This window comes from Passer domesticus, chromosome 3 (genome assembly GCF_036417665.1).
Source record: "Passer domesticus isolate bPasDom1 chromosome 3, bPasDom1.hap1, whole genome shotgun sequence".
Taxonomy (NCBI): domain Eukaryota; kingdom Metazoa; phylum Chordata; class Aves; order Passeriformes; family Passeridae; genus Passer; species Passer domesticus.
Window position 1 is genome coordinate 88,825,366 of NC_087476.1, and position 26,113 is coordinate 88,851,478.

General features: G+C 37.2%; 1 protein-coding gene and 1 long non-coding RNA gene across 7 annotated transcripts in view; one reads left to right on the top strand and one right to left on the bottom strand.

Moving 5' to 3' along the window:
• USH2A (usherin) overlaps nt 1-26,113 on the top strand; it is a 391,511-nt gene that overhangs the window by 263,314 nt on the left and 102,084 nt on the right. For all 4 annotated transcript variants that reach the window (XM_064414216.1, XM_064414218.1, XM_064414217.1 and 1 more), the window contains 6 exons: nt 8,330-8,664; nt 11,742-11,864; nt 14,413-14,576; nt 16,552-16,761; nt 18,125-18,327; nt 20,129-20,241. In XM_064414216.1, the coding sequence (XP_064270286.1) occupies nt 8,330-8,664; nt 11,742-11,864; nt 14,413-14,576; nt 16,552-16,761; nt 18,125-18,327; nt 20,129-20,241 (1,148 nt within the window). The remainder of the gene's footprint in view (nt 1-8,329; nt 8,665-11,741; nt 11,865-14,412; nt 14,577-16,551; nt 16,762-18,124; nt 18,328-20,128; nt 20,242-26,113) is intronic.
• LOC135297068 (uncharacterized) lies at nt 4,430-8,651 on the bottom strand. Of its 3 annotated transcripts, XR_010359088.1 has the most exons (7): nt 8,453-8,651; nt 7,364-7,526; nt 7,144-7,223; nt 5,253-5,360; nt 5,117-5,166; nt 4,894-4,948; nt 4,430-4,806 (listed from the first exon to the last, which is right to left on the bottom strand). It is a non-coding gene; the product is annotated as an uncharacterized LOC135297068 (long non-coding RNA). The 3 variants fall into 3 exon arrangements; XR_010359089.1 differs by lacking the exon at nt 4,430-4,806 and having other exon boundaries at nt 4,873-4,948; nt 5,117-5,161; nt 8,453-8,648; XR_010359090.1 differs by lacking the exons at nt 7,144-7,223; nt 7,364-7,526 and having other exon boundaries at nt 5,253-5,430; nt 8,453-8,648.

The following is a 26,113-nucleotide window of genomic DNA, read 5'->3' on the forward strand; positions in this document are numbered from 1 at the left end:
GCCTGTCATTAATATTCAAAATTCTTTAAAGCCCTTTAAAGTCCAAACTGTATGAACTCCTCTATGAATGGTGGTTAAATTTAGTGTCACTGCTGCTCGTGTAGTGTCAGACGTGTTTTCCACCTGGAGATAAATATTTTTTGGATCTGTTAAGACCAATTTTTGTCAAAGATACTGAAGCCTGGATGTTTTTATTTCTGCTAATTGGTTTTACTGTCAGTTTTCATTAATTTTAAATATTTAAGTTAAAATGTTCAAAATAGTTTAAGGTGGCAGCATTGCATTGAGAAAAGTGACTTACATATATGTGTCTTCAAGTATATTCACTCTAGAGTATCTCTTCTGCTAAATTCTCTCGGTTACTGTTACAGAGCATTGGTTCTTTGTTGATATTGACAAAAATTCTTGTCTTTATCAAGTATTTTAATTTACTTAATGTTGTTCCATTTTATATTTGTCATAAGTGATAGGAAGTCAGGAACACTTGGTACAGTTCCTGTGCAGAGAGTATCCCATGGCTGAGATATTACTTCAGTTCTGATTTCTAATATTCTAAGACTTCTTAAAAATCTTAACATTTCTCTCACTTGTTCAGGTCAGCAAGACTTTTATTTAATTTTTAACATTTACTATTCTAATAATAAATTATTTCTTCTCTCTTTAAAAAATTGAAACTAAGCTGTAGTTGCAGAAGAGCTCATTGCACTTCATCACTGATGAGATAATAGATGAGACTTGCTGCACCCAGCAGTTTGCTCGCCTTCTACTTGTTTGCAGATGGGAGTACCAGAGGAAGTGACTGGGATTTCATCTTACTTGTCGGTCTTCTTACAGATCTGTCAAATGGATTAGAGGTGGTGTTGTTTCCTTCCCTGTATTTTTATGGCAAATACATTTCAGAGTAGGAGGGTTCAGAGAGCACTCAGGGCTTCACTGGGTCCCTAAGGCAATCCTGTGTGAATGCTGCGTACTGGGAGAGTACGCGAAGAACAAGGGAGCACATATTCACAAAATGTTTGGGGATTTGCCCAAATTCTATAGAACTAGGGTGGAGATCTGTAAACCCACTATGTCCCTTCATCCCAGAAACTGCTAGTTGCACAGACAGAAAAACTGTGCAGTATTCTGCAAGGATGGTCTCTTTGTGTTTGAAATGTTTTCCTGTGTGGAAATAGGATGAATTGCGCATATAATTGCTTTACACTGGTGCCCATAAGAGTCCTAGAAAGGCTTACTTTCCCTCCTGAGTAGCTCAAGCCCAGCCTGTAGTGCATATATCACCTATGTAGCGTTCAAATTAAATTTGTGGAGTCCTTGGTGCTGTACAGTGCTCTTACCTCAGTGTCTGCAATGGTAACTCTTAAGCACAGGGTGGAAAACAAGGCATCTCTTTGGGAAGGAAATTTTAATTACCTCTCGCCCTAGAGAGAGCTGTCCTCCCAGGTTAGAGCAGGAGGTAGTGGAAGAGCGCTGTGGGAAAGATTAGCAAGAAGCTCCTTTACCAAGCCACAGTAGCAAATCAATAGAGGCTTTCAGCTGTCAGTGCAACCAATCCCTAAACCATGAGTGCAAATATTTATTTCTACTGAAAACAGAGAGAATTTACCAAAAAAAAAAAAAAGAAGCATGTTTCCATTCCTTTATTTAGTCATTGAATCAGTAAAAATTATTTGAGGATGTGAAGAATTCAAAGTGCTCCAGGATAGTACTCACTTGAGTATACAGCTTATTTTCATAGACCAAAGCTTTCACTCTGCAAGGAGAATATCAGCACTGCAGGTCACTCTCAGGAAAAACAGTACTGATATGTGTGTGCTCCTTTAACATTTCATTTTAATCAGAATGGCCCAATATCTCTCCATAACATTGAACTTGCTTTCCTTTGAGCAACAGAAAGCATAAGGCTGTAGATAATTTTTAAAATACCCATTTCTGTGACACCTGCATGATATTTTTTAATATTTGCTGAATTGATAATGTTCATGGTAGCGGAGTATAATGCGCAATAAACTGCTTTTGTGGCTGATTAAATGCCAAAGTGAAGTGGAGGTATTCAGCAACTGCAAAAGCCGTTTATTTAGTATATGCCAATGCCATGAACATTATTCCTGTTACACAAGATTTGCTATACCCTAATGTACAGAAGTAGAAACGAAATAGTTTCCTTTTCTTGTGAGGGTTGCAATTGTTGTGCTGCTTCAATCTCACACTTCACACTGATATGACATTCGGGAATGTAGCTAGGTTGAGTGGCTTGAGAAAGAGGCTGGTTTACACAGTGAATAATTATTTGATGGAGTTCTTTGTCTAGGAAAGGCATTATGTGGCTGGGTACACTGAACTAAATTAACTGTATTATGCAAACATTCCAACTTTGGCCTTATAACTTTTGGTAGGAGGAATTCCCTTTTGCTGCTGGGGTTCTTCCTTGACGATTCTTGCCTGGAAAAGGCAGCTGCAATCTTAATTATTGGCTTAACCAGAGATTTGCTGCCTCATATTGCCTGTATTGCTCCCCCTCACTGATGACTGCCACCAACTGGACCACTGACAGATAAAAACTGCAGCCATTTCCTATCATCCTTCATGTAACTTTTTTCTCAAGGTAGGACTTGGCATGAGTTGTGCGTAATCCTTATGTTTCTCTTTGGAGAAAACATTTTTTTTTCTTTTTAGTATTTATAAGAGTTTATAAGAGAATGGTTTTCTCCTGGTTGGTTGGCATAAATACCTCATGGAAATATAGTTCTTGTGCTGTATTATTCCTTCATAACATCATTTAAAGAAACTTCCTACAAAATGAGAAGAGTAAAAAATTATTATTACTTCTCTCCTAATATATGTTATATATGTTGCCTGTGAGGAATGAAGGACTGTGGTGATTCTGTGGCACCTAATTGCTATTCTAATTTCTTTTTTTTGTTTGTTTTGCATATTGATTCAATAATGTCATTGATTTTCCATGGATTGATTATTTTTCTGAAGTATTTCCTCTTGAGTTCTCTGACGGAGGAAGGGTTATAAGCTTTTTAATTCAATTGTCATTCATGTTTGTCGTTACCCACAGAGATGACAGTGTCTTACTTTGCTGTTCACCTGCCAGTCTGTTCTTTGTATAGAAGAAACTGAAGCAGAGAAAGCTGCTATTCCACCCTCCAGATTGAACAATGTCATTAGTTTGCTGTCACAGTATTTTCAAGAGTTGCCATCTGTACTCTCAGTACAGTAGATTATCATTTATTCCAACAGTGATAAACTTTTCTGATAGTTATTTCTCAAATTTCACTACTAAAATGGATATGCAAGTGAGCAAACACAAATAAACAGGTCTCTATTTTTATGGTTGTCTTCTGTTCTTCATTAGCCCAGAAGCTGGATAGTGGACTGCTAAATGCGTGTTGTTCTGTAAATAGGCTGGGATTAAAATACACAGGAGGAAGATTTCAGCTGTAAGGAACAGATATCACTGGCACATTTAAAGCAACATACCCAGTAGTTACAGTTTGAGTATTATGCATGACAAAGAAGGTATTTTCTTTATCCTTTTTCCACTTCTCACGGAATTAGTTATAGGCACATGTTCTAGAGCTGTGTTTTTTGTCTCACATATTAATGTTTGCTGTCCTAGGAAGTTGATTCTGATTACAGAATGTTGGATACAATGCTAATTACTCCAAGGTCACTGAAGTCAGTGCTAACAGTGAGGTGATCCTTCAGTGTTCCTCCTCTGCAGGCCACTATGTGGCAGAGAATGAGGCTGTGAAGACCCTTTCTCTGTTCCAGGTTAAAACTCTCTTGTATTATTTAATTCTCCAAACACTTCAGTCTGCAGTCAGCCCTGAACATAATTTTGAGAGTAGAAACAACCCCGATTCCTAAGGTGTCTGCTAAAGGGAGATGCAGCATGCCCAGGTAACACCTTCATGCTGGGAAAGGGAAAAAAACTGGCTTGGACTTTGTTTACCACACTTCCAGTTGTATGCAGGTATGCCTGGTGCATCGGGGAAATTGTTTAGGAGCGATTAATCCTTGTGTGAAGATTGCCTTGTAATGCTGCTAAGGTCAGGGAGACCTTGGTTAATTTCACATGTAAGTGCTGCTTGAGTGACTTAGGATATTCCAACACCCATAGGAACAACCTTAACTTGCACAGTAGAGGTTTTCCACATGTTAGGATTGTGATTTCTTGCACAGCTTGCTCATTTGGTATAGATTATGCAGTGGGGTTCCATCGGCATCATCCCTCTGCCTTTGATAAAGTTGAAACTCTCTAGTGTTGGTATTCAGGATCGTATATGTTCTTTTGTTTTTCCCACTCCTCAAGCAAAGTCCTAGGAGTTTTTGTAGTAGCAATCTGTCACTGCAGACTTGATCATGCTGTTCTTCTGTGGTAGTCCTTGCTGCAGCTGGCTGTAACTCATGTGCGAAGTTTATGAGCAGAAATATCAGTGACCTTTCTCAGAATTTACATTTCCAGTATGATCCTGGCTCTTGATTGAAGCTGCAATAATTTCTGTTAAGACAGATAAGAATTTTGGAGGAAATTCTTCTCCTGACCATTCTGGGGGAGCTGGGAGATTGTCAGAGGACTAGTCCAGTGGCTGGAATGCAGAATTAGGGTAGCAGGTCTTTGTTTGGAGTTTGGCTTCTTTCTGATATGTCATTTAATCTGGGATTAAGTCTTTCTGTCTCTAAAACTGGAGTAATATTTGCAATTTGAGACTTACAATATGCTTTGAGACCAACAGTGAAAAGCTCTCAGTAGTGTATTTATTACATTCTGTTTGTAGAGGTTACAAGCAGTATCTAGGAAAAATGAGAATAAAATGAAGCCAAACACACTGATTTAAAACCAAACTGTTGAAACCAGGCCTGAACAGTAAAAGAGCTTACATGTGCCAATGCCTCTCCTCAGATAGCTCAGAATTAAGTTGCAGGGTTCCAACTGCTGTCAAAAAAGGAAAAAAAATTCCAAGGTTATAACTGTTTAATGGGGGGAAAATGGCTAATTTCTGTCGCTTTAAATTTTGTGGTGGAGAAAATAAGGTCCTTTGATCTTTAAATGAAAGCTTCCAGAGTCATTACATTGAATCAGTTAATCTCTCCCAGTAGTTACCTTATTCTCTCTTCCTCATGGGCATCCTCTTTCATGGTCTCAGTGCTGAGCTTCAAATCAATGAACAAACTGTTACTGCTTCCAACACAGCCTGTCTAGTGAGCTTTCCTGCTTTCATGCATTGCCAATCTCTTACCTCAAACCTTGGCACGTCCAAGAGGAGAAGAGGTCCAAGTAGTGCCACGTGTGTGTTAAGCAGGCTGGCTCCATCATCTTCATTTATGGGTCAGGCAGTTCCTTGCCTCTTGAAAAAAGATGTTTGTGAGGGATTGCATGTCCCGTCATTCCCAGGTGACACAGGTAATTCTAAGCAGCTGAAGTGACACAGCAGGGTTATTCTTGGTCATCCCACTTACTTACTTAAAAAAATTATTAACCAAAGGAACAACAGATCTTCATATCTTTGTGTGAGATATCCACACCCAGACAAAAATAAATTGCACTGTGTGTGCTGCTGGCTGAATATAGTCTTTGTTCAGAATGGTTTTTATTTCTCTCAGGGAAAAAAATTAAAAAAGATAAATTTTCCACTGTAAGCCCAACAAAGCATATCTATTACTTACAGTATGAACTACTGTACCTGTTAGAGCACAACAAATGCTGTGAAGTAGCACCTGAGAGTTTTTGGAGGTGTTACTAGCTAGGGCACACACTGTGTGAAACTCAGGAGCTGAGGTTATGGAGCAGCCTCTGCTCTGCCATTAATCTGTTCCTTTATGTGAAAGTGTTACAGTGTATGGTGAATCCTGCATGAGTTGTGTTAGAGTAATTTTGTAGGTTTAGATATAACAGTTAGGCATCAAAAATAAAATGTGATTAGAAAATAACTCATCCTCTCTTTGAGGAAATAAGTTTTGGTACAAAGTGAATGTTTTGAGACAATTTTGTCTTCTGGGACGGTGGCACCAGGTATTTTCCAAAGCATTTTGCATGCAGTTCTTTTATTAGAAGCCACCTAGCATTAAGCAACAAGAAGGCTTTTTTCTCCAGTAATGACTGATTTGCTTTATTAATATTCAGATAAAAGACCTCAAATACTTTACCTTCACTGAGACAGAATTTTGGGATAGGTACTTCATCCATGCATGTCCAAGAATTGTACAGCCTGTGTTCCAGTTTCTGACTGTGTATCGCTTACTTTTCTTTGCATTTACTTGCCTTGTTTTGGACTGTGTCCCTTGCCTCTTGCTCCATTTCCCAACTATTGTGAGAAGAGAGGCTGAAAAGGCCTTGACTGTTTGTAAATGCTGCTCAGCAATAATGAAAACATCCCTGTGTTACCAACACTGTTTTCAGCACAAATCTGAAACAGCCCCATTCTAACCCCATTCTACTATGAAGTTAACTCTTCCCAGCCAAAACCAGCACATGTACTTGAAAACTTTTTCTGTTATCTGTGCTAATTATCTCTTCTGTTTCCTAAGCTTATCACTAGATAAGCTTAGGAAACAGAAATACTTCAAAAAGTGAATTCTGCTCAGTGCCTGTGAAAATGGTGTAGAATCAATTCCTTCCTTGTGTAACATTTTGCACTGCTTTATCAGTGGTATTTTCTTTATTTGTTCAAACATGATTTGGGAACAGAAATCTGAATACAGCATTTGATAATTAGCCAGAGCTAAGCCTTGCCTATGTGGGCACCAATAATCTTGGTTTTGCTGTCTTTACTCAAGATCACCCTGTTTCTAATTCTCCGTTTAATAGTATTCCAGGATCTGTTATCAAAATCCTTCAGCTTTCTCCAGCACTTTGCTGCCAGCTTTCTTACAAGTCTGATGGCCTAAGAGGTCCTTCTGTACCTAAAATATAACATTTGGTAATCCCATTTTTTAAAAAATCATTTTATAAATCAAGCTTCTCTGTTTCCAGGGCCCCGTGTAATTGTGCATATACATTTCTAAAGATGGTTATTATGAAGACTAAGAGTGTTAAGAGAAAAGTTCAAATTAACTGAAACTAAAGTATTGTGGTATTACTATTTAACACTTCAGTATTTTCTTTGTTTTACCTAGGTTTTAGACATATACCTAGGTTTTAGGCATATCTAGGTTTTCTCCATTTCTGTGTTCTTTTCTGTGTTGGGATTCAATCCTTAATTATCTCATGCCTGGGAGGAAAAGAGACAGCCATTGTTATAGATGAGTGGGTAAATGGCAAGGAAAACAATCCCAGAGCAAAGCAAAGCACGTGTGCTTCCTGCACTGGGATTTCTAGGGAAATGAGTATTGATAGATGCTTTTACACTACCTTTATGAAACTTTGAGATTCCTAATATATGTTAGGTTACATGTCCTCGTTGTGCCAGTCTGAAGGCCCCTCTCTTGTGGTACCATGGCAAAAAGCCTTAAAAAAATTTAGAACATCCATGCACTTTATTGTGCAATTGTTTGTCTGTGATTCTTCAGTGGAGCTGGTAAGAATAAATATATATATAAATGTGTTATCGACCCCCTGCCTCAAAAAAACACTGAAAAGCTAAAAAATCTCACCTAACCTGAGTTCAGTAAGAACAAAATCACAGTAAGAGTAGCAGTATGTATATGTATATGTGTCTATTTATATATATGCATGTGTGTGTATAAATCTATAAAAAACATGAATTCTATATGTAACTTCCAATCTTTTTGCAATCAAATTTTCTCAGTATAATTTTATAGTTCTTAAAATGGAAAATTGTCCCTGTTCATTGTCTGATGCTTACAGTGTAATTTGTTAATTAAAAATAAAAGTGGAAACTTGCCTATTTCATTATATGAAGAGTGCAGAAACATTTGTTTTCTTATAGGAGCTAATGCAGTTACATCTTTTTGAAAACTGTGGAAACACAAAGTAAAATTTGTTTTTACTCTGCCACTGGTGGTCAAGCGCACCAGGTAATACACCCTAAGAAAATAAGTGACAGTGATACTTATGATAAGTATTGTACTTCTGCATCTGAACATCTCATGGAATTTTGAGTGATGTGGAGTGTTCACATTTTATTGGTAAAACAAAGTAATAGATTTTTGAATGGTTGCAGCTGGTACTGTGTACCTCACTAAAATTAAAGATTAGATTTCTAGCTGATTTCTCTTTAAAATAAAAGTCTGTTTTGATTGAAAAGAGCATCTTCAGATCCTGCTTGTGTCCATCTGTAACATGCCGTGTCTGTATTTCTGCAATGTGACTGTAAGAAATCTCTTATTTTAATTTTTTTTCCCCCGCCTCCTTCAGGTCTCCTGGAAGCCTCCTCTGATCCCGAATGGAGAAATCCTGAACTACGAGATTCGCATGCCTGACCCACGCATTGTCATCGCTGGGAACCCTTCATCGAGGCTGAGCCATTTGGTCACCAACCTGGTCCCCTACACAAACTACTCGGTCACGGTGATAGCTTGCACTGGAGGTGATGGCTTCCTAGGAGGCTGCACTGAGAGCTTGCCCACAAGAGTGACCACACCCTCGACAATTCCTCAGAGTGTCAGTCCCTTGTCTGTGACTCCAATCAGCGAATCCTTTATTGCCATCTCTTGGCAACCACCACTAAGGCCCAATGGGCCCCATCTGAGGTAAGCTGAGACTGAGAGAACAGTTTGCTTCTCCTTACCTAAATCTGACTCAGAAAATTCGAAGGGATGCAGACTTCATCATGTGATCTCTTAATTTTGGATTTTTTGAAATTCCTCTTTAGGGCTCAGACAAGAGTCAGGATTATTCAGGGCAAGTGTGTTGTCTGTGCTGGAAGGCTCTGGGTCTGAGATCAGTGCTGTCTGAAAAAACAGAAGGAGCAAGCACAGGACATATGCAAAGTCATAAGTGGTTTGGGCTGCAGCATCGGCCACTTTTTGGTGACGAGTTCAGGCAACAAGTTCCACCAATAAAATGACAAGAAAAAGAAAAGATCTTTGTAAACATGAATAATTAACACATCCAATATTCTCAATACTCTGGGTTATTCCACATGAAGAGAAAGTGACCATTTGGAAGCATGATTACATGAAATAGTCTTCAAAAATTAAGTGATGAATAAATTTTAAATGAGACAGTGCATGAGAAAAATGGAAGTTGAAGGGCTAAAAGTGTGAGGGCATAGCCAAAATAGGAAACACAAGGAAGTGCTGGGTATGGCAGACTGAGTTTCACCACAAGAGCCAAAGAAAGGAATCTCCTCTGAGATTTGTCCAGAATGATGGGAGGGGAATCTTGACTTGAATGTTGAGCACTGAGCATGTGTGTGTAGATATACATTAAAGAAATATGGATTTGAGTAAATAAAGGCTTATAAAGTCAAATATATTTTTATATATACTCAATGAAAAAGTCAAATCTTTCATTCTAGTGCTTTAACGTATCGTGAAACATTGTGCATAGAATTGTAGCTCTGTAGTCCATATGTTCTGGTTAGTAGCTCTCTTCTAGGTGCACTGATGGGTTCAATAATTATCATGCAGTGCCGTTTCAGTTGCGTATGTTATTACAGCACAGTAGCTTGACTTTTTCTTCAGGCTTAATTAGGGCGCACTACAACTGAATGAAATGATGATTACTCTACAGTAAAATCTGAAGTTTCAGAAAAGCAGTGTCTGTTATTCTGGGGTTAACAACATGACTATTTTATCATAGATTATTGAAGTAATTCAGCACGACCTACATCTGCAGATCTCATTTCTTTCATGGTGTGCCATGCTGCCCTCAACAAGAACAACCACTGAAGCAGCTGCTCTGTACAGCATGATGGAACAAGAAGTCTGCAGCAAGCAGAGCAGCAGCAGCAGCTGCCAGTGGGGGTGATTTACACATGATCACCACTCAGTGTTCAAAAAGATTTGATGTTTTTCAAGGCTCGTCTATGAAATATATTGGACAGAATATGCCAGGATGGTTTCCTATAAAGCTGTAATGATCTGTCTTAGGGTTGACACTGATGAACCACTCATGTGAGAGCTGTTCTTGTTATAAAGTCATCTGATTTTTTTGACAGAGTTGGAGTTTAATTAGTTTTTGCTATTTAATTTCTGAAGTTATAATCCAAATTTCTGCAGTAATTCAGTTTGGCATCACTAAGTGGCACAATACTTGCTTGTACCTGTTGAGGATTGCTCCCTAAACTCAAGGGCAAAAGTTGTTGGAAGTTATGTATGTACTCCCTAGCTGCTATGGGGTACAGGAAGTGTCAGATCTCTCATAAGAGCACCTCAGTTGAGTTCTGGTTTTGAAGCAACACTAAATCACTGTACGCAGTACCTGTTAAATCTGGGATGGTATTGTCTAACATGTCCTTACCAGACTGCAGATGATCTTAACTTAAAGAAGTGTCAAATTACACACAAAGGAATTGGTCAGCGTGGTAAGTACAACAGAGTGGTGAGCCACACCAAGATATTCAGCAGAACAATTAAACATGGAAACATTTTCACAAATGTGCATTTAAAATGGGAGTGTTTAAAATCTGCCTAAGTGCCCATGTACTTCTGTCTAGAATTTAGCAATAAGTGCCTTTCCAGAATGGGAGGCAGGGACAAGATGAAATAGAGCAGCTCAGTGCTTAAGAGAATCAAGTTATGTATTTAAGGGAATATGTATGCATATGACCCTAATTTGCTGGGGTATCAAACTGAAACAATTACTGAAAGAATAAATTAAACAGTCTTGTGGAATGTAATAAAGAGTAATAATCCTAAAGATTTTGAACAAATATGTCTAATTTTCTTTCCTTTAGAGTGTAGTTTCCTTAGTAATCCCTAGAATTATTAGGAAATGCAAACTATAATATTATCCCCTTTAGTTTGTGGCACTAAGTAATCTAATTTTTGTTAAATTCCGTAAAGGTTTTGTATAAAAGATGATGGAGAGTGTGTGATGCAGCCTGGGTGGAAAGCATGTTTTCCAAATCAGGCAGTCTCATGGCTGACCTGATGAAAGATGGGCTTTGGCTGACCTGCTGTTTGGAACAGAGACAGGAATACTGCTTCAGATACCAATTAAAACCAGGATGAAATAATTTGGTCTTTCAAGTTCACATCATGAATTTCTACCCAAACGCAAAGGTGCCTTGCTAAGGTGTACAGATGGCTGGAACAGTTAACACATTCTGTGCCTGTTTTCTCCTGTAATTTGCACTGTGGTAATTTGCAAACACATTAAGCACAAAGGCACATTTAAACTACTACTAATAGTAAAATAATAATGGCAGTGCTCTTTGTTTCAGTACATTTGCGAGAAAGAGGCATAATCATTTAATGTTCTGGAGCAACCTGTGCTTATCATGCAAGTCTGCATAAGACACTGTTATGGGCTATTTGGACATGCTCTTGATAACATTCCCAAAAGTTTAAAATTGTAAATCATTGAATAAGCTAAGGGTTTTATTTTTGGGGTTTTTTAGGGTTTTTTTTTGTTTGTTTTTTGGGGTTTTTTTCAAGTGGAAATGCTTCATTTTCCATTTTCAAAGTAGCTTCTTTATTTTATTTTTTTTTAGTAATTGAATTTTTAAATCACAAAACATTAAAAAGAATATTTATCTCAGGAAGTTTACAGCTGTAAAAACAAAATAATGTGTGGCTTTAAAAAAAAATGGTTCTATTTTTTTTGTGTGTAATAACATTAGTTGAGATAATCCTGGTGTTCTGCTTGTCTTTTGTGTTAGATATGAGCTCCTGAGACGTAAAATCCAGCAACCACTTGCATCAAATCCCCCTGAAGATTTAAATCTGTGGCACAATATTTACTCAGGAACTCAGTGGTTTTATGAAGATAAGGGTCTTAGCAGGTGAGATTACAAAAACTATAAAAACAAATGCTGGCATTTTGTATAGTGTATGTTTAATAGTTCAAAGTATTTCTTGTGTCTTTATGTAGTGAACATATTAATTATGTAATGAAATATTTTTTGTTATCATCTTTGCTGTTAATCATTCTAATGTGCAGGGATTTATTATTAGTGTGTCATTCTTGACTCATACATTGTTTTGTTTTCAAAAACAAATTAACATAAAAGTCTCCTGAAATTTTAGTATGGATATGCTTATGCAATCAAACAATTTAGATTTATGTGTAAAGATGCTGTAGATTTGTGTGTTGTCAAAATTATAGCACAGGCAGAATGCATGTTTGAGGGAAACACCTGAAAATGGTTGTCAGCAATGTTTTTTCACCTGATTTTGTTGTGTGAGCTTCATCAACATTAAATGCAGGGTATTTAGAATGGGGAAGTAGAGTCTGTGCTCTGTTCCTCAGTATGTAACAGACCTGCTGTGTGGGTAGAGCAAGGCATTTACTCTTGATCAACTTTAGTTTCTACATCTTTAATTCAAGGCTATTTTTCCTTAAGACAAAACACACAAAGGAAGAAATTGTAATGGAAGATTCAACATGGATTCTATATTGGGTTTTTCTAAGTCTCAGGAAAACGCTCATGGATGGTTTCAGGGTGTGTGTGTGTTCTGTGTGCTGGTGTGCTTTATGAGAACTCCATGTCAATCAGTGACCCTCAAATATCTGTTCTTTCCTTCTACTTCTGTAAAAATTGTGTGAGCATCCCTCCTGAGCACAATGGGAACCAGGAGAACGTGACCTCTGCTCCTGTCAGGGACACACTTAAGCATGCTGAGGGCTGCTGCTTCTGGCTTGCTTCTGCCTACTAGCTAAAAGTTACTAGTTATTGCAACTATCTGTTGCAATAACTGCTCACGGAGCTGTTCTTGTACCACTCCTGCCCAAGTGTCCATTTCTTTCTCTCAGCCATGCTTGAAAGTCTGCATAGAGTTGCCCTTGGTTTTAGCTTTGCGTATTTTAATGCAGCAGTATATTTTAGTGTATGTAGCAGTTATGTCAGCAAATCAGAGGTGGCAATACATTCAGACAGAGCCTTTGTGACCGGTTGTTAGGCACCATGACATTTTGGGTTGAATGAGCTATGGCCAAAAATGTGTGCCTAACCCTTGGACACACCTGAACACTTCTCCTGGGGAAGGTTCTGCAACATGCAGCTATGTTTTTGCAGTTAACAACTCAGAAGTTTGTGGCAGGAGAGAAGATGCTCAAGCACTCAAGCCTTCTTTTTCCCAAAAGAAAATTCACATATCAGCATTTATTTTCATTTGTCATACTTCAAGCAAGTTTCAGAATTACTGATCTTGTCAGATGGTTTCTTCATTTCTAACAGGCTACAACAGACTCATTTGATTATCATTGTTGAAAATATGGATCAAAAAAAAGATAAATCACAAATTCTCATCAGTAAATTTCAAGACTAGAGTACTTTCTTTTTTCTTTTATTGTATGTGTGCTACAATATCCAAGAAAGAATTAAATGTCTGCAAGTGACAGAAGAAGCAGAGAGAAAAATGTGTTTTGTATATTTTCCCTGTTTGTCAATGCTTGGAGTTAGAGTTGGAGCTAGTGAGTTCCCATTAAGTTGTTTTCTTCTCAGTGGGACTGCTAAAGCTTAGCTCTTTTAAAAATCAGGGTGTTATACTAAAGCATCTTAAATAAATACAAAATGTAAGGTAAATATGCAGTATGGATGAGTAATTTTTGTACTAAAATTTCTAAATATTAGGCATTTATCATACACTTCTTTATTGCATCTGTAGACATTTATCCCACGGCAGCTTCATTGAAAATTTGAAAAAGCTGAGCCTGAGTTTCAGTCTTTGTGCGGTTTTGTGGGAGGCTTTTTATGAGGAAATTGAATTTGAGATTATGAAATCCCACTTAAAGTACATTAGGATGTCTTTTGCTATAGGGAAGAAATGATGGCGTGACAGTCACTTGGTTTACTAAATACACATGTAAATTTAATAAATCTGTCTAATTGGAATATGCACAGTTCTGAGGAAAATTACTTTATTAAATGAGTTTGAACTCCTAGGTGCCTTTTTTGGGGTGTTTTTGTAGTGGAAGAGTCCTGACTGTGTGGCGAATCCCTTTTGCAAATGAGACTCTGCAAGTTAAAATCAATGGGTTTCCCAAAAGAGGAAAAAAGCCTCATTTGATTAAATTCTGATCCAAATTTTGGCAGGTTGCCACCGCTATAATTACATATTGAATAGAGCTATAATCTCTCAACACCTCAGAAGCTAAAACTATGAAGAAGTGAAATACTGTGTTTTATTTTTGTTACCATGTTAATCATGCTGAATAATTTCCACAAAATAGATGCCTCTTATGAAGTCTTCATTGGTGCATCCCCTACAGATGAGCTTTTGTGCAGGGGAGAAGAAACAGCAAAACTTTGGCACAGGCAGAAGTTTTGCAGCAAATATTTTCTATGTCTGCATTTTTCATTCCATTTAATTATTTTTAAAATGTCTTAGGTACACAACATATGAGTACAAGCTCATAGTGCACAACGAGGTAGGATATACATCAAGTGAAGAAGTGATAGCTACTACATTAGCAGGATTACCAGAGAAGGGAAGTGTCCTCGTTGCACATGCTGTTAATCACACTGCCGTGGAAGTGGAATGGTCAAAACCAAGTAAGTGTGCTTAGTATTTATTCCAGTAACTAGATGTTAACCTGCCATCACTTACCATGGCCTGCCTTGCTCTCAGAGGAAACACAGTCCCTGCCTTGATTTATAATACACCTAAATGTCCTTGAAAGGAGAGGAAAGAAATAGGAAAAAAAATGTGCACATTTTGCTCTTTCTCAGTCACGTTTGTATTTATTATATACTCTTTCTGCAGAATGAGAATAGTGAAAATGAAGAAATAGTTAATGTAAACTTGTGAGACATGTAGAAAGCAGTACTACACAAAATCCTATTGTCTTTGTGGCCTATTTCATCCCTTTGTATAAAAAATTTACATCTACATTCTTTCACAATGAGAAGATTCCCTTTCTCTTTCTTTATGCTCTGCTCCTTAGAATGAATTTAGCCAATTCTCTAGTTGGTTTGTTAATGCAGCAGAGGGAAATTTCTTCATGACTTAAATGCAAATGATATTGTAAGGACTGGGTGCCGATTGGCGACAAATTTAGTCTCTTTATTTTATAATTGCATGCCTGAAGTGAGCATGCTTATAAAAACTGACAAATGTAATACATCTGAAGCAGCTCACTGAAGTTTCATTACCTTGGTAATCTAAACCCCTGACCTTCTAGATGTAGGTAATGCAATCTAGTTTTATTTTCATTCATATCTTAGAAATTTTCTCCATGTATGTTTGTGAATGTAGAAGTTAAACACCAAGACAAGGCCATTCATTATTTGAAAACCTTATCATATTTTATTATTTCTTATGTTGTAAATTAGCATATGAGCTATTTTGTTTGTCAGTGTTTCATTCTTTTTTATAATACCAGTTTTTAAATTAGTTTTGTGTTTTCTTTGGGAACTTGGGAGCCATCAATATAAGTTGCCTTGCTGTCTCTCCCTACTGAAAGTTTCTGACTTATAAGGATTTAGGCCTTGTATCAGTACCACTTAAAAGTGGGGTATCATTTTTGATTAAGAGTTTCGATGACAAACCCATATATTATTAAGTCTGAAAAAATGCTTTTGGCTTTTATCAGTGCTCTGCCTCAGTGAGCTGAGTCCTGTTCAGTAGCATGGTGTGTCATTTCAAGATTTTTATGTTAGTGCTTACAGTTTTCATTGTAATTATGCTTTTCATCTCGATGCCTAGTGGAAAAGAAGTTGCATTTAGTCAGACCTGAACTTAAACTGTTTGACAAAGGACAGATAAGATAACAGATGACATCTGAGTCACTAAAATGGAGAAGACTTGCTTGGAATCTGCGCTTATCCATCAGCTCAGACCAGTGAATATCATTCCCTGTGTAGCCTGAAAACTGTACTGCTTTTTCTGTCTTTCTCTGAGGAAGATAGTGCTGGGTAAAATACATTTTAGAAAGAAATGTGAAGATCTGGAGTTTTTGCCCTGTATGTATAATGCTTCAGGATGTATTACAGCTTTGAATGTAGATGATGTGCTCATGCTTGTTCTGAAATAATAACACATAGCTTCTCACTGTACTGTGAATGGCCAAAATGCCATCTGGGTAAAGCTGAATGTCACTGGAATTTATGGCACAGGCACAGGTCCTTTATTCATGGCTAGAGGAATGACACAGGATTGGAGTGGGCTCTGGGAAGTGTTGTTTGAAGAGAAGGAGCAAAAAGGCCTGCACCCCACTCCTTGCAGTGGGTTTTGCCTATTAATTTGTTTATTCCATTGTCTTCATGGGGATGTCTAGAGAAAGCAAGCTTTCTCCATTGTTGGATAGGACGATGAACCATTAATGATTTTGACAAATTAGGGAGAGTAGTCTGTGTCACTTTTTAGAAGGGTGAGATTGGAGGCACTTGATGGAATCTTTCCTTTTTTATAAATAAGAGTTTCTGCATAAAAAATGGTTTACTCTTCACGATGAATGTTGTTGATAAGAGACTTGCTGACTGAAAATTTCCCAGTTGATGTCCCAATGTTTTTTCTTTCTTTTCCTAGCACTGCAGGATTTACAAGGAGATGTTGTTTACTACACCGTCTTCTTGAATTCTACTGATGAGAGAAGATCTCTGAGGGTCCAGGCTGATGTAAACTCTATAGTCATAGATGATTTGCAGCCTAACACAGAGTATCAGATATTTTCTCAAGTTTTTAATGGAGTCCACAGCATCAACAGTGAAGTTGTGCATGTGACTACCTCAGATGGAGGTTGGTTAGCAGTGAATGCAGCTTGGCTTAAAATCTGAGAATGAAATGGATTGATTTTTGTTAGGGTTGAGATCAGTCATCCTTCCATTATAAAATTTCCGGTATGAAAGGAAAAAGGTCTAAAACGTTAAAATGCTTAAGTGCTGGTTGTCATCATGTGGTAGATCAATAAACAGCCCCACTGAGACAGAAGCAAAAGCTCTAATAGCAGATATTAACCCAGTTTGTTCTCATCTTCTCCGGCATATTCCTGTCTGTGTGCACTAAGTTTGGAACTGAGTTCATATCAATAAATGGTGGAATCTAGAAACAATTAAAGGGTTTTTTAAAAGATTTGCTCTGTGAAGCGACGTGCTTTTGACATGACAGATGTACCTAAGGCCTTTCCTGAGTCACTAGAAACTCTGGGTGCAAGTTCAGCCTCTAAGAAAATTCTTTATGAGTCATTTCTATGCCAGTGGGCAAGTGCAGAACTGGGGGTAGAGGTTGAGGATAAAATAATAATAAAAAAAAATTGTGCATCTGAAATGTGTTTAGAATGGTCTTTCTAATCTTTTTGCTTTATAAAGTCTCATTTTAAACATTATAATATCATTACCTCAGAAGCAAGTGTTCCAGGTCATTAGCAAAGCACTTTAAGGGAGGATTCCATTTCCTTTCTCATGCCAAAGGTCAGCACCTTTTGTTTATAAAATAGAATTGATGGTAAGGGCAATTTTTGAACTGGTAAAGATTCTGTCTTGTGATAAAAATAGGCCTTTGCATAGTTATTTCTGACATGCTTAGATAAATACGTAATTTAACGCTAAGGAAGGTGTCATTGTTTTCCTTCTTTTTTTTTTTAAATACATGTTAGACTTCATCATTGCCTAGAGTAATCAACATTTGAAACCATTTACATAATGGCAATATTGCATATTGCTTCATCTATAAGGCTGATAATGTCACGTTCCATCAGACATAAGGTACTTTGGTCTCAGGTTTTGCTTTAAAAGCAAAATGCTCTATTATTTTTTTTTTCTCTTTTTTTTTAAGAATTAGGAACGGGGAGACATAAAAATAATATTTGCATGTTGCCAGGGCAGATGTGTGAGTAATTTATCATCATATCTCACTGGCCACATACTACTGATGATTGACACTGTGCTGCTGGTATAAAGCATTTTACCATCAGCTCTCATGATTTCTAACTGAGAGTGTAATAAGCCAATTTACAGAAGACTACAGACTGTGATAACTTCATCAGAGGAAAGCAGATAAGCAGTGAACCCTTTGCTAAACTGAAATACTAATCTGCATTTGGTTAAACAAGTGCTTTTGCAGAGACAGCTGGAGTTTATTCAGTTTCTTCCTTTATTTCTAGAGCCTGAGGGCATGTTCCCTCCAGAGGTTGTCATCATCAACAGTACAGCTGTACGTGTCATCTGGACATCGCCTTCAAACCCGAATGGTGTTGTCACAGGGTACTCTGTCTATGTAAATAACCAGCAGTACAAGACTGGAATGGACGAGCCAGGATCCTTCCTGTTGGCAGATTTGTCTCCATTCACTGTGTATGATATTCAGGTTAGAATATATTTTCTGGGTTGTGTGACATACTTTAATTTTACTTACTTGCTTCTAATTGGATTTCCAAGAAAAATATTGTTTAGTAAATTTCTTTATACACATGGACATGTGTTTGCACTGATGCTTGTGTGCATATCCATACAAGGAATATATTTATTTTTAGCATATTTTGGTTTGTGTACACTTTTCATCACAAATTTCCATTATCTCTTTTTTCAAAGTGTCAAAACTCCATTTACTTTCCCTTAAATGCTCTGTGCTTCAGCATTAGCAAAGCCCCAACATATATTACAAAGAGGCAAAGATTCTACTCCTACTCATTAAAAGAAAATTGCAGTTGTTTAAGAAACATCAGTCGTGCATGATATAGCTGTACGGTGAAATAATTATGTTGCATTTGACACCCCATTATCAATTTTTTCTCCTTATCTTTTTGAGGAGGCAGCAGAGCTGATCTTTGAAATCATCACAGTACTTTTTATGGTCTTGATTTGTGCAACATTTTTTCTTTGCTTTTCCCTTTCTCTCTCTTTGCCTTACTAGTCACATATCTAGTGAAAGGCAAAAAAAAACAGTGGGCAGAAACATCATAATAAAAAAATAAATCTTTCTGTCCTGACTTTGTATTAATCTCTTCAAGAAATGGATTTTGACACTTAATTGTAATTATTCCTGTCTATTTCATGAAGGTTTGGTTTACATTATTATATATGAGATAAACTTAGTAGTACCATGTATACTTAATTCTGAAAATTTGCAGCCAGTTACTCCATGCCATAAATAAACATCACAGTAACAGGCACACTGTAACAGATTTCCATGTTCCGGCCCCTCTGAAGCAGCAAACCTCCATCCATGAATACACATATGACTTTCTGAATGCCACTTGGAAACACATTTGTCTTTTCTCAATAACAATGCAAATTCAGTGTACTGCCTCACTTATAGACCCTCTATATTAATTTACCATGGCCACCTTCTGTTGCTTGAGATGTTAATTATTCTTCTCTTCTGCTGTGCTAGTATTTATATCTGCACCAATGTGATAGGTAAAACCAAAATAAGATGCCTTTCTTTTTTTTTCCTTTTGATTCTTTTTCTTGTTTTCCTGCAAACAATATTATCTTGGATGCATATGCATTTCACTGGTAATCTTATTGCATAATTTTTCATTTTCATGATTTTTTTATTTGGAGTAACTTCCCTGTTGACAATACAGAAGCAATATTATGATCCTTCACTACCTATTTCACTTTTCTTAGTTTAATTCCAAGAATTGAAGGAATATCTATTTATTTTGGTGACATGTTTTCATAAAAAAAGGTATAATTTCTATTTGCAATTCTTATGTTTAATTTACAAAATAGACATGAAGGAATAGGACACACTAAGGAAAAATTATTTTTATTTTTATGTCAGAATATATAGTAGGAATAGAAAGATTACTCAAGGCCTCAAATTAAAGCACATATTTTTCAGTATTGCATACCGGGGTCTACATATACACGCAGACAAACAAGTTCACTGCAACTCTTTTGGTGATAATTTAATAGAAAACAGCAATTAGTGCCAGAGGGCTGCATGTACCCTTCTTTTGAAAATGATGTGGGAAAATGTGATACAGTGCAGTATATCTTTGGCAGATATACTTATCTCAAAGCTGCAGTATTTTCCAGGCTGTATGGAATCTCTTAAATAGAAAAGAATTAAATCTTGGATGAAGAGAAAGTCTAAACAAGTAGTGGAGCTGAAAAATTTCTGCAGCTGAATATGTGAACATCCTGTTCCTCTCCATCAGATTGAAGCCTGCACGGTGTATGCCTGCGTGAGGAGCAATGGGACCCAGATCACCACTGTGGAAGATGAGCCAAAGCAGCTGTCAGCACCCATTATTCACGTAATTGGCTCAAGGTACTGTGCTATAGGTGGCTTTCATGTATCAGGGACGTTTGTAGTGAGATTGGGGACCAGAATGTAAAGTTGTCTTTTCAAAATTGAATAAGGTGCATGAAAGAATTCAGTATGCACTTTGAAAATATTTTTAGTGGTTGTTATCTTTGGTCTTGGAGTTTTTTCACTGAAAGATCAATCAAAAAAGTCTCACCCTTGGTTGATTGTACATACCCATTTGGGTATCACCGTGCTGTGATAATAAATAAGGCATTAGTGGAAATAGTTGGGAGAAGAAGGGTAGTGGAATGAAAATTATCACATTCTACTGTCAGTTAAGAAGAGGAAGATTAATGTTCAGGGAGCAATGTGATGCTGATAATGGAAACTTAGAATAATTCTGGGTAAAAAAAAAAGTCACCTATCACAGCAGTAAGAATTAGCAAGCTATCTGAAAAAGTGTGCATATCTATGTCTCCTTGAACCACTGTTTGCCAACTGCCTATCCACTACATCCACAGGCATGGGCAAACTTCTCAATTGTAAAGGGATCATCAAATTTGCAGTCCTTAGAAGCAGCCAAATAGTAGCTTATACAGTGATTCTTTGAGAGTTAATATCTTCCAAAGACAAAATAAAATTCAACTTGCAAACACATTTTTCAGAATTACACCGACAGTAAAGCAGTTAACCTCCTGTGTTTGTGTTATTGTTCCTGTGATTTTCCTCTTCTGGTGGAGTATGCTCATTAGCAGTGTTTCTTTCATCAAAAGAAAAACAAATCTTTTGAAAATAACTAGTATCTAGCATCTGAGCTGTCAGAAATGGCCAACAGAATGGAGTTGCTACTCCAGTCTCTTAAGGATTTCAGCTTCCTGTTTGCTATTTGTATGTTTTGCTTGAATTCAGCATTTGTCTCTGTATAAGGGTGAAATTAAGCTTGCTATTTTTCTGTCACACATCTAGATACAGTCAAAGCTTGTTTGATGATAAGAACCCAGTTCAGGATCTCATCTTTTGCCCTTGGCTTTAACTTATGTATGCCTTTTTCTGTACTGTCTGTACTTGTCTGTACTGCAAACACTTATGCATGTTTCTGCTATTACATATAGACTAAATATGTCATAACACATGAATGCAAAAGGATCAAAAATGCTTTCCTATTTTATAATCTGCTCAGCCAGAAACAGACTCTGTTTCTACACTGCCTTTTCCTACATGTCATATTATCATCAGCTGTTCTTATATCCCAAAAGAATACTAACTACTGATCGATTGCCCAGACATGTCTGGCCGTGGCCTACATGTGCCCCGGGTAGTTCATTTATTTGCCACGGTGGATTTGCTAGAGTGGAATTTAATCAATAGCTAATTCATTAATTCTGGTCCTCGAGTATGTAGGGATTGTGCAGTATAAAAATGACTGGCTGGCTTCAGCTTTGATTGAAATATGACAAACACTACAGCTGACAGCCTTGGCAGGTGCTGGGCTGAATATGAATTTTGCTTATTTATCCACTGTAAAAGAAAAAGCTTGAGCAAAAAAAACCCCCAGTTTGTATGGACAAGAGAACATTTTAATACTTACCTGTCATCAGAGAGCGAAAAAAGGCATTTCTAGAGTATAGGCTCATGGGATACGTGAGATATAATAAAGCCTGTGCAGTTTATTGTCTTTAATTGGAATCATGAAGTTTTCCCCTCTTCTGAATCAGTTTGGGGGGCTGTATTATTGATGAGAATGCTGTAGGAGAATGTCTTTGTAGCATTCACAAATAATTGTTTTAAAATTTGCCTCAAGGTGATACATGACAGAAATTATAATTTCACCCACCAACTTAGAAGTCTTTCTGATAGCAGCTCCATCCATGCTGTTCTAATGAAGGTTATACCACCAGAGCCATTATAAATACTTTACTTTTCCACCCCGTACACTTAATAACTCAGCTTCAGGCTGAAACTTGGCACAAAAGGTCACAGTCTGATATAATTATTTTATAATGCCAGACTTCAAATAGAAAACAGTGTGGCACCCAATCCTGGAGTCCTAAGTCAGGTTCTGCTTTGCTGTGTTTCTTGCCTGCATTTAGGGTTTTTGGGAAGAGTGGTTGCATTGACCAAGTTTAGGTAGAAACAAATGCCACTGAAATCAGATACGCTTGTGGTTTATTTTGTTTTTAATTATGACCTCAGGGTTTGACTCTGTAGACAAGTGTCCTATTTTATTGCACAGTTCAGAAAGTTTTCTGAGTACTGAATGCATGTGGATACTGACTGAAAGTTTGGGTAGTGGATTTAATTCTCATGGTGTGTTGGAATGTAGTTCATTCCACTTTAAAACACTCTTCTTTCTCTTTTTCCTTGTAATACAGCAATTCTGTTGCATGCCTAATGCAAAGGTTGATGGTTCAGAAAGCACCATGGCCTAATCTAGGTAATCTAGGGAAAATCCCTCACAGGTTCATGAAGAGAGGGCCCTTTAAGTATCTTGGGGGGAACCAGAAACCCTGGACAGGTTGTAATGGAAAGCTCACAAAAAATAAGGCCATGGAAAAAAAGCTGGGTGAATTCTGTGGCTTGGTGTTCAGTATCATGGGACTTTAGAAGGTTGCTGTTTGTGAGTGAATAAGGAGGAGAAATTATTTCAAATGAACATGCTAGTGAAAAAGATTTCAGGAAAAAATGGATAAAAACATAGCAACAAATTATTAGAATTATGGTATTTGCTCATGATTTCTAAAGGAAATCAAATATGAAAGTGTCAAATTGCTGTGCCATGTTAAAAAGCCTTTAAATTGGTCTCATTGCTGGGCAAATGGAAAGCGAGAAAATGTAGTGCTGATTTCAGCAAGGGAATATTGCGAATTAAAGACCAGGGAATCTGATTTTCCATAGTGGGAAAATGGTCAAAAGACACCTGTTGGGTCTCCCTACCCTAGTCATGGGGAACATGAAGCACTGAAAGGTTTCTCCTGGAAGTTTGTAGCAACAGCAGAGGTGTGATGCCATTTATCAGAGTGTCTGGACTGTGTCATACTGCCTTCTCTAATTATGTCAGCCCTGCATCCACCATGTAGCAGGTACTTAACTCCTGTACAATAGTGCTGCAGCAGTTGCTCAGTATATGTGATCTCCTGATGAGGAAAATATTTCACCCACTAGTCATTAATAATAGCAGTGTTCCCTATCTTAGGACTGTCAGGTGAATCTTGTGGGGTTTTTTTAATTATTTTTTTTACCTCCAACTCCTAAAAGGTAAAGTCATTAAATCTTTGATTTTTTTGAATTTAACTCTTGCATGTGATGAGACTAATGAAACATTCGTTATCAAGATTCTGAAGAGAAGCCTTGATATATCTTTAATCTTCGTTGTTTAACTTTTACTACTGTATTGAGAAAAAAAAAAAATAAAATCAGGAGTCCTCTTCTGCCTTGTGGGCATTTGGAGCTGGTGATGAAGCAGGCAAACCCCAGAAATATATTTCTGAAGTCTGTTTATCAATATATATCTGAAGCATTATCAAAAAAAAAAAAAAAGTTATTTTTCATGTGTTAAAAAAATTCTACCTGGCAATGTCAAAAATAATTGTCTTTATATTCTTGAGCCAAACAATTTCACTTTGCTCTCCTTCACAAAAGCAGATACACCCTCATGGATCAGTTTGAAATTGTTCTTTATCTCCTGAAAGTGTTTTCGTGCACTTGTAGTCTGAAACACATTGTTTCTGGGATCCTGGCTAGGCTGCCTTGCCTGCATCAGTGTTTTCACCTCAGTGACAGCAGTGAGACTCATCCAGCACAGGAACTTCCATAAATGGCAGACACCTGGAGTATTCTCCGGGCAGACAAGGGTTATACCCCACCTCTGTGGTGTTGCACGTTTTTTGTCTATGCCTACAGTTTATGAGTCTGCTTCTACAGCTCAGGCTGTGGGCACTTCCCAGGGTAGACACAACTCCAGTGTATCCCACAGGGAGTGCCTGGGTGCAAGGAGAGGACAGGCAGGCTCTGTCCCCGTGTTCCTGCAGCTGTGTCAGATGCTCCACACACGACACAGCTGCCTGCACACTAAAGCGCCCATCATGTCCCATTAAATCTGCACCTGCTTAAGAAGATTTTCAGCTCAGCCTTCAGATGGGGGATATCAAAAAGCCTCTGCAGTGCCATGAAAACCCTGCTGTTCTTTTTAAAACTGAGCTGTGCTCTGCTCTTACTGTGTTGCCACAATTTGCCATGGGTGGCAAGCATCTGAAGGTGTAGACATAACTGAAACACCCATAAAATTGTGAAAGAGTCTACTTGTCTATGACCCTGTTCTGGAAGGTCATGCTGAGCTTTACCTTGTTGGCACTGGTCGGTGAATTCCCATTCCACACAATTTCCTTGTTCAGCTGCAGTTTTTCTTTATATCAGACTATGTCCACCTCGATTGTGTACCCATCAAATAATGATAAAGTGATTGCTTGTTAAAAGAAGGAAATACATACTGAGCTCTGCAGAAAAGGCAAAATATTTAAATCATTGTGTTAATTTTTGGGCCTAATTTTAAATTATATTAGAGAGAAATGTGACTTGAAAAACTGCAAAAAAACTGGCACAATACTCTGAAAATATATTCATGAGGGTCTGAATGAAACTTGTAGAAAGCAAATAATTCAAAAATATGACTGGGAATGCTTTCTTTGCTCCTGTGATCTATTCTGTGCAAAAACCAGGAGAGAGTTACAATGGCATTTATAAAGGTTAAAGTACTGCCATTATTTTCCTTTTCTTTTTTACCATTTTTTCCTGAAGTTTATATAATGTATTTTCCTGATTTTCTGTTTTTACATGTAACATAATATAAATGTGGATGAGTGCATTTGTGTATGTGGTAGAATAGGTAGAGAATGCAAAATAGCAATGGATGGAATATGGAATTAAATCTATGATTCAGATGAAGACCTTGGAATGATAATGGCAACTCTACAAGCCACCTGAGTGAATATATTCCCTCATAGGTGACATTAATTCCTGGTCTGCAAAGCCTTATTGCAGTGTGTATTCCTCTGTTTATACCTCAAGCAAGTGAAATAATAGTTTGCTTATTTTTTTTCTGTTAAGATGTCAGTTTATCTCAGCAGCTTCTGTTTCAGTGTAGCATTTTCACTTTAAATTAATGCTAATTTCTGATGTCACTGGCATTCTGACAGTGACTGTGTAACTGGGACAAGCAGATTAAAAAGAGGTACTTGGAGCCGAACTATGCAGTGTTGTCAGTCCTCCATTGATCTACATGTAGCATTGAGATCTCTTTCTACCTAAAGATTCGCAGTGAAAGGAATTCGTGTCTTATGCAAGACATATGGTGATCATACGGTGATCATACAGTGATCATACAAGAAATTAAGCATTCATTTGAAATATCAGTGGAAGATATGTATTTTTGTTTCAAATGTCCCTTTTCTTTTCTTTTCTTTTCTTTTCTTTTCTTTTCTTTTCTTTTCTTTTCTTTTCTTTTCTTTTCTTTTCTTTTCTTTTCTTTTCTTTTCTTTTCTTTTCTTTTCTTTTCTTTTCTTTTCTTTTCTTTTCTTTTCTTTTCTTTTCTTTTCTTTTCTTTTCTTTTCTTTTCTTTTCTTTTCTTTTCTTCATAGTCCTAAGTGAGTTTTTCAAGGAAATATCTACACATTTTTAGTAGTGATAGTCATGCTGCAGCTGAGCATGATTTAATAGCCCTTAAGAGATTTTCTTTCTTAAACTGATAATGGTCTGATATCAAACCTGAAATCAGCTATAGGATTTTGTTCTACAGACAGTCTCTGCAGGTTGCTGCAGTGATACTTTTCCACTCAGTCAGACGTCTTGAGTCTTAGTAGTGATAAACACTTCAATTTTTTACTTTTAATTTAATGTC